This window comes from Bactrocera neohumeralis, chromosome 6 (assembly GCF_024586455.1).
Source record: "Bactrocera neohumeralis isolate Rockhampton chromosome 6, APGP_CSIRO_Bneo_wtdbg2-racon-allhic-juicebox.fasta_v2, whole genome shotgun sequence".
NCBI lineage: Eukaryota > Metazoa > Arthropoda > Insecta > Diptera > Tephritidae > Bactrocera > Bactrocera neohumeralis.
In genome coordinates, this window is record NC_065923.1 from 50333669 (window position 1) to 50342928 (window position 9260).

At 37.3% G+C, this 9260-nt stretch overlaps 1 protein-coding gene across 1 annotated transcript in view; it reads left to right on the forward strand.

The window, feature by feature from the left end:
• Positions 1-7199, forward strand: part of LOC126763438 (cubilin homolog) — a 29942-nt gene extending 22743 nt beyond the window's left edge. The window contains exons 17-22 of the mRNA XM_050480951.1: positions 80-2465; positions 2529-2705; positions 2774-2936; positions 4175-4350; positions 4412-4700; positions 6677-7199. Of these exons, the coding sequence (XP_050336908.1) occupies positions 80-2465; positions 2529-2705; positions 2774-2936; positions 4175-4350; positions 4412-4700; positions 6677-6894 (3409 nt within the window). The 3' untranslated portion in view covers positions 6895-7199. The remainder of the gene's footprint in view (positions 1-79; positions 2466-2528; positions 2706-2773; positions 2937-4174; positions 4351-4411; positions 4701-6676) is intronic.
• Positions 7200-9260: the final 2061 nt, after the last annotated feature.

Consider the following 9260-nt stretch of genomic DNA (forward strand, 5'->3'; position numbering starts at 1 on the left):
TATGTTTCATTGTTTTGTAAACATTTCAACTTCATAACTGTAAAGTTGTCAGCTATAGCTTTCTCTTCTACTTTTCTAGAACGCCAGCTTATCCTTTCGTAAGAACAAAAATCTCATTTTTCAATGATCTGGAATTACTTTCAAAGATTACCGAAATTGATGCAAACAACGTGAATATGTCCGAGAAAATAGTCTCGTCCGATAACTTGATGTATGTCCGCATCGATAATAACGGATACCTGGCGCCAATACGCAAAATTCAAGCACGCTACAGCTCGACTGAAGAATCACCTTGCCCAAAAGACATTAACGAACAGTTTGCTGGAATTGTGGATACTACCAACCTAGAACCGAACACAAATTTCTTTTGTAACACAAAATTTTCCCTAAACGGATTTGAGACCATAACATTTATTATTAGGGAGCTTCAGATTACCAGAAATAACAATAATGGGAATTATGCCATTCGTTTCAATGACGAAAGAATGCTAATCCCATATAAAACGGTAATCGCGAATGTCAGTGATACGATGGTATCGTTGTCATCCAGAGGTGGCATGCTTTCCATTTTACAGAATGATGCAGTTAAGATTAAACGATTTTCAGCAAGCTTTTACCGCCATTCCTGTGGCGGAAGTTTTGATATATCTGATGATTTCAATATAGTGTTTCCTCCAGACGACTTTGAATACAATGGAGATGGCAAGCCTGTTGAGTGTTCATGGCTGATCACAGGTGCTTCCGAAAGTCGTCCATATAAACTTATTGGAAATGTCAGCCTTAGTAACGATTGCAATAAGGAATACATCAGCGTTCATTCCCTTATGTCTTCGGATCAACCACTAATAGCGAAAATATGCCACAATTCAACAGAAATCACTGCTGGTATTGACTTAAAGAAGCATATAATAAATATATTGTATCATTCAAGCGATTATAAGGCAAGCTCATCATCAATTCAGTTAAAGACTGAAGCATCAATTGCCTGCGGCATGAGAACGATGGTTAGAAGTAATTCGCCAACAATTTCAGTAAATTCGAAAAGTTATCGAAACAATGTCGAATGCAGTTGGGAATTTGAAGCAGGGTTTGGACTCTACATGTTTTTGGAATTCACTGGTAGATTTTTTATAGAAAAATCTGAAAACTGTACAAAAGATTATCTTGAAGTATTCACATATGACGATGAAATTTGGCAGCCGAAAGAAAGATTTTGTGGGCGAGAGGTTCCTAGCAAATTTAATGCAACATCGAATCGCATGCTTATTGTATTCCGCACTGATAATTCGACTACTGGAGATGGATTCAGTTTTAGCGTTTCAGCATCGTGTTTAGCTACTTTCAATGTTACCGACCAGGTGCAAATAGTGCATACGCCCGATTTACGAAGCTTGCCCTACTCACGATTTCAGTGCAGTTATACATTTTTATCGAACTCCACAAATGCAATCAACTTACAAATCAGAGAACGTTTCCCCTCTTATGCTCGCCGACCACACTCTCCGCCGTGGTCATGTTCATTGGGATCTTTCACGGCTTATAAAAAAGATACAGATGGAAATGAAATTAAAGCCGGCGAATATTGTGAACCAACTGTGATAACTGAAAATCATTATTTGCGTTTAACCTCCAATATATTCTACGATTTCTTTTTGATATCTTATCAATTAAATACATGTGGCGGAAATATTTCTTCGTTTACAATAATTCGCCCACTGGCAGCACCAAAGGAAGAAGGGGACTTATACGCACACAATATGAATTGCGTCTGGAATGTAAGGGCACCGACCGATTACTCCATATTAGTACGTTTTAAATATTTTGAAATGGAAGCGCACGACAAATGCCAATTGGATTTTGTCGCCATCAATGCAGGCCCGGCTCCAAGAGCTGACAATGAAATAATTAAGTTATGTGGGAATTTAAGTGGCGACCCGCCTCTGGTCTTAGTCGATGCGAATCGGGCTGTCATCACAGCAGTGTCTGATAGTAGCCTAGCAGAAAAAGGTTTTATGGCTGAGGTGATATTTGTGCGTAACTGTAACGAGCGCATTGCATTGACCAACGACGACACCATTTCACAACCTCTTATAATGATCCGAAATTATACAATTGAGTCATATGAGGAATTACACTGTCAAATTCGTGTGACCGCACCAGAAAGTTATCGCGTCAAAATTCAAATGCGGAATCTATATATCAATCCAGTTGAATGTGTGGACAAGAGATGTGAACAGTGCAATTACTTAGAGATCATTGAAGCCGCGCAAACAATGGATACCTCCATTTCAATGGGGAAATTTTGCACGAAAGATGGCACCAAAAGAACGCTGGTGACCTCCGATGAGCATGCATTACTACAATTTAGTTTTATTAAGGCGGGAAATTATACACTCGAACTTGTTTTGGAAATGGAAAAGCCTGTATGTGGCGGACCCAGTGAACTAGACTTGCGGCGTGAAAAGGTTAGTTTAATAAAAATATAACTAACATTTTATGTATGTATATGTGAAATGTTACATTTTTAGGAGCTAACTATACAATTTCCGCCTAATAATGAGTCCACATATCCTGCTAATGCACACTGCCTTTGGCGCATAAAATCGGCAACAGATTTTCAAATTCATTTTGAATACCTGGTCTTACAGACGCCTTCTGCTGAGACGGGCAAATGCGTTGACTATCTTCGTGTAGCCCAATATACGGCAAGTTAAAATCCATATTATGTTTTAATAAGACGATATTAATCAATTACACATACGTATGCATGTAGACTTACTTACAGGAAGAGGAAAATTATTGCGGAAATGCCACGGGCTTTACCAAATATATAACTGCTACTACTAGAAATGAAAGTGATTTTACCGAACTCACTTTTCATAGCGATGACTCCGTAGAGGATAAAGGCTTTAAAATATCAATTTCCAGTCAACAATGTGAGTAGATAATGGCTGCCGAAAGCCAAAAAGTTCTCCAAGATTACTTTTTAGATTTCTTATTTACAGCAATTTTCAAAAGCAATTTTTTTACATAAACCACTTGTTAGAGCTTTGAAGAATCTAGGAAAGCAGTATAAAGCCAGGTTTTCTTCCAAGCGGACGGAACTAACAGTTGGTCAGTTGGTCATTGAGCAAATATTTTCCTCAAACATCAAGCTTCTGTATTAAGTAGAAAAGGAAATTTACGGCGATATTTTAATAATTGAGAAATGACTTTACTTTCGGAAAATTATCCAAAGTCGAAGGGTTGAAAACCGTGTCCGCAAAAGTCTGGTTTATGTGATCGGAACTAACAGAATTTTATCCCTCCAAGGACTGTGAACTCACCAGCATACTAAAAATTATTTGGGAAATGTTTGCTGTCGATACAACAACAACTAGAGGGGATAAAAATTACTTATAATTCCATAAGCAAATATCATTACAAAATTTCTTTACTACATCTCAGATTTAGTGAGTCCATTGTGATCCAAAACAAACAAAAACTTTAGCTTAGGCTGTATCGAAGCAACAATATCCGTCATAGGTCCATATTTTATACCATCAAATCTTTGCTCTGCTACAGTTGTTCGATCTGAACAATTTGTTCGGAGATTAAAGTGACACCTTTGATAATAATCTATGTCAAATTTCGTGCAGATAGTTTGCCAAATAAAAAAGATTTCCCTATAAACATTTGAGTTCGATCGATCAGCTGTATAGGAGTGAAAGGCTAAAATTGTCCGATACCAGCGGATTGACAAAAGACCAGCTTTTTGAGGAGAAAAGGACGTGTGCAAAATGTTAGGTCGATATGACCAAAACTGATGGATTAGTCCGGGTATATACAGACGGACGGACAGTTGGATGTGGCTAAATCGACTTAGTTCGTCACGCAGATCATTTTTACAGTTTTATACAAAAGTATGGCGATAAGGACGATGAAGTAAAAACGGATAGCTTTAAGTGTCTGTGACTATAAGGATAGCAACCAAAACTGACTTCAGGCGCCAGGGAGCAGAGTCTTGAAGTTAATCCTCTAAACTGAACTATACATCATTACTAAATTGTTTAGGTGTTATTATATACTGTTCCTATTTAAGATGCTGACAGATAACAAAAAAGTTTAATTAATTTTAGCTATTACTTTATTGAAAACCAATTTAATTACTCAACTCACTATGTCATATTTTTAGCTTGCAATCGCACGTATACAAAACTCAGCGGAAATATCGATTTCAATGGAAGTGGGGAACGAAATCAAACTTGCGTCCAAAATATTGTGTTACCAGACAGTTTCAGCATTAACTTATATGTGCTCATATTTAATACACATTCTGCAGAAAGCAATTGCTCCAAGCCAAATTTCCAGGTAAATATTCTATGGTACATTGATAAAAGGTTGTTTTAATATAATAATACTTTTTGTTTAGGTAACTGACACCTCAGTTAATAAAACTTTACGGACTCGATGTATCTCCTACTATTACGATGAGCACCTTCAAACAAACTCAAGTGCAATTAGAATAAATACCAGGAACTTTGATCAATTAAATATATTTTACTTTGCCAGCAAAAAATCCTCGGGCGTAGGTTGCGGCGGTGAGATACATACAATGAGCGGTGATATTTCGAGTCCTTCTTATGAGCACCGAAACTTTTCTGAGTGCCGTTGGGATATAAGTGTTCCTGAACCAAGTCGCTTGGAACTATATTTTAGAAGTACGTATGTCTATATATATCGATAAGTATAACTCACTTGGGGAATTATTGATTCCTTATTATTAAATTATAGTATTGGCCCCAGACTAACTTACAGGAAGAGTCATAACTATGTTTTGCTTCATGTCCGAAAAATTTGTTTTAAAATCAATGTAAAACTTAAAATATAAGAAACCTCTAACACGGTCTAGACCGGTTTCGTTCATATTCAGCGTTAATCTGCATTATTTTTAAGAAAACGTATCCATGAATTGTGGCTTATAAACGATTAAAGTTCAGCTGAAAAGAGAAATTGGGTTAGTGGAAGGTCTGGAATGATTGCACTAGTTTTTGATATTACTCAAGTAATCTGGAAACATATATATTTTAGGAAGAGAGTTGACTGACATATTCGGCATATAAAGCCTGCTAGAATAACGAAAATTATTATATACCATATAGTATATAAAAAGATCTGATCTCGCAAACCCGGTACAATCAAGCAGAAAGTGTTGAGATGTTTTCACCTCGAGTTCTTTCTAACAGTTTCTGTGGCAGGTATCCGATAAGATTCTCAACCTTACAGCAAGCATGTCGGTAATAGCCTGTTAGAACCGCTACAAGATGCCAGTGTTACTGAGGGCGCAGAGTTTACTGGATCTCTAATCAATCATGTGCGAAAGGATTTTGCCACAGCACAACGCTGGCCAACTACCGCGAAACCTAGCTACCTAGTAATAGAACACACGAGGAAAAGAGAGCACCGACACGTTCCCATACTATTGATAGCGGGGCTAGGGTGCCTTTCCTTGCCAACTCCTTAAGAGCAACACATATGCTGATGAGCGCCGCTCGTTGAACGTTTCCGGGCTTACTTGCAAGTTTGGCATTTTCTAGTGCCTTTTCCTGGTGTCGTAGGGCAGAGGACCACTTATTGTGATAGATATCACCTTTTGGCAATAGCTCCTTGGCAGTCAATGCCATCCTTGCTCTCTCCTCGATATTAGGCTTCCTACAAGGGATGAACCCTCAATGCTTCACCGTATTTGCAGGTTGCAGGCGTAAGCTTCCCATCCTCAGCAGTGGTGCCTCCGTGATCTTATATCTCTTAGTAAATAAAAACATCTCAGTTTTATTTGGGTTAAAGGAGAGACCACTTCCGTCCGCCCAATTAGATACAACGTTTAGATACCTTTACGTCAACTCGTACACATTACTTAAGTACTTTCCCTTGACCATGGGTGCGACATCGTCTGCATAGGCAGCCACAATCCCCAAGTTTTTTCAGCAAGTCGTTGACGACCAAGATCCACAGAATAGAAGATATCACTCAACTTTGTCTGAAAGACTGAAAATAAGGTGTTTGAGGTTCGACAAGACTTTGAAAGATTCATTAACATATACGAGAGTCCCAACAGTGAATGTTTTAAACTTTACAGCTCCTTCAATCAGAGGATACCAAGAGATTATTCTTATCAATGCCAAATACCTGTATGTTAGTTGAAGTTATAAAATGTAAAAGGTTTCTGAGTCCCAAATTCTTACCACATGTATTATATACAATTTTTCTGATGGAAAATCGGATTCTTTGTAAATTTTGTGACATATTATGGTTTAAGTGCTAGTAGTATCGAATAAAGGTTAATCCCAAAGTTGCCCATAATGCATGTAATGAATATATGCACGTTTTTGAGTAACAATAACATAGTCTTGTCTAGATTCAAATGAAATTTTGTTTTCTTTAGATAAGGCAGTTGAAGGATCAGCACGAAGAATTTCAAAACGCAACGAACTCTGGTCTCTATACCTCTTTCTATTTTACAACATTTGCATAGTTGCCGTATGCATGTTCCAGAAAGAAATCTTAACTCGAATATGTCTTATAATATTTTAAACAAATTATATTTTTTTTTTAATTTGTGGAACATTTTCATAATATTTCACACATTTCTAACTGTTCTTTTGCCATTGGTTCTTTATTGTTATTCAACTTTCAGCGTTTGACATGGGTTCAAAGGTAAACTGTGACTTGGATTATGTAAATATCATTGAAATTTCAACCGATGGAGAAGAGAAGGTAGCGAAAAGTATATGCGCAAACCAGTACATGAATCGCTTCCTTCCGAAAACAAGCAGAATAGCGGTTGTTTCGAAAAAATCACCAAACTTTGATGGAAATGGATGGATGCTGAACTTCCGAAAGATAGTTAACTAAAATATTATCGTAATTTCAATAAAATAAGTATACAATTACCGCAGACACAGAACAATATATTATGGAATAAACAAAAAAGTTCAAGCTTATTATTTAACTAGCTTTTAACCCGCGGCTTCGCCCGCAGTGGAGCCATTAAATATGTAAGTATGAGAGATAAAGGGTAAGGGTATAATAGTAGAAATTAGTCAATATGATAACTAAATTTTATTGCTTGGCTGAGATCAACAATTTTTAATAATTACTACAGACAGTGACCCTTAAAATATGCGTATTGAAATGCAACAACAAATGTTAAAATATATTGCACCGTAACAAAAATAAATAATTCTGAATTCTAACAATTTAAAAAAATAAAATACAAAGTTTTAATCTAGGATATTTTTGTAGACAATGTTATAAGTCACCCCGTCGGGTGCAAATATGTATGTGTAAATTCCGGGCCTTAAGTACATGTGAACAGGCTACATAAAGTTGACCATGAGAGAAGCATGGTATTCATATTCGTTTTCTAAATGCACTCCTGCTACCTTAAATGTTTGTCCTTGTACCTTGTTTATAGTACCATGCCTCCATTTCTATCTGTACTATCTCACAAGTCCTGGAGAGTCCGGTTAAAAGCTTCTATAGTCTTCTTGTGAGACATTGTACTTTCATCTCACATTAAAAGCTTGCATTCTCGCAGCATCCTAGCTCGTGAACTATTTTTACTAAAATTGCAGAGGGGCGAATCTTCTATGCCAAATTCAATGGTAATTTTAAAACGGAATGTGCCGTACGACCGCCGTTTAATAGCGTCGCGGCAATACCTGACGAAGCTACAGCAACAGCTATTTTTTAGTCTTTTCTGACGGACATTAATAATAAGTTAAGCAAAAACGTTTTTCCAGTTCCTCCTGGTGCGTCGAGAAGGAAGAGTCCACCGCTGCCGGAGTCTATTTTGCGTAAAACTTGATTGAAAGCATGATTTTGCTCTGGAAGTAATTGAGGGACTAATTCTGTCACTTGATGTTACAGTGCTATGAAATCATAATCTAGCTCTCGTGCAATTTCATTATCAAAATCATCCATTTTGTCTCGTCGAGGGCTCGACATTCCAAAAACATCAAATTTTTTTCCAACCATCATAAAAACCTTGTTTTCGATTATAAATTAGCGTTTTATTGTAGACATTTTCATTGAAAGTAATATTTGTGTGTACTTGCTCCAGTTGATGTAAAATATCTTCAGCCATGTATTCTTTGTACTTATTCCAAAGTGTTTGAGGGTTAGAAAGACCGCAAGAATATAAAAGCGTAGCGTAAAGTTCCCTGATTTTATCTGGCGATCGGCATTGTACAGCTTCCTCCATAGTTTCGTCCCAATGATTGTCATTTTCTAACAGTCGCCGAGCTTCACATGCTTCTCGGCCCACAAATCACACCAAAACGTTGTATTTTTTGGATGAAATGACAGCTCTCGAATCTCTTCAGGTTGCTCTTTGTTCCAAATATGGCAATTTTGCTAAGTTCCAAACCTATTGAGCCAGAAAAGGGTCGCATCGCTGAACGAAAACTCCCGACGTTTTCAACAGTCCATAAAGCGAAGCAATGTCGCTTGGGAAGGTCGATCGGCTTCAGGTTTTACAAAATCTGTATTTTGTACGCTTTCAAGTCAAGATGACAACGCCAGTCGTATTTTCAATAAAATATCAGACATACTCCGTACGCCACGTACTTTTTATATATAAAGATTAAGCTTCAGGCTTGATGTTACATCACATACATACATACAACCGAACTTAGCACTCCCTTACTTGAAAAGATGTATAATCGTCGAATTTATTGCAATTTATGAAGGTTTGCACCATGAAACTCGAAGATGTACTTTCAGTTCTTTAATCCACGAGCTCGATATTCGTTACTTTCATCAAGTCTCGAACGAACCACCCTTTCTAGAAGATTGCAACATTTATTCTGCGAGTGTGATAGAATGAGTAATTTCCCCAAAAAGTAGTATAAGGATCTTAATTAGTACGCATTTGTTAGTATTTTAGTTTTATGCCTCAATAATGTTCAAAACGCCACGATAAAGTCAAGCACGCTCAGTATTGTGAAATATATGTGTGTGTACATATGCACATGTGTGTGTACGAACATAAAAGAAGCAGGAAAAAAGAGATAATATTTAATGTGCATCCCAAATGGGGCTAAGTATTTGCGCGCGCACCTTCAGAAACCACACACAGCGGCTGCGGTCCTTCTACCTGACTAATCCGCTTATCAAATTTCAGAAGGATGAACATACAAAGGGTTTCGTCACGATCGCAATCGAAGGAGATCCAGTAGGCAGTAGAGAAGCAGAAAGAAGCAAAGGTGCATCCGCCA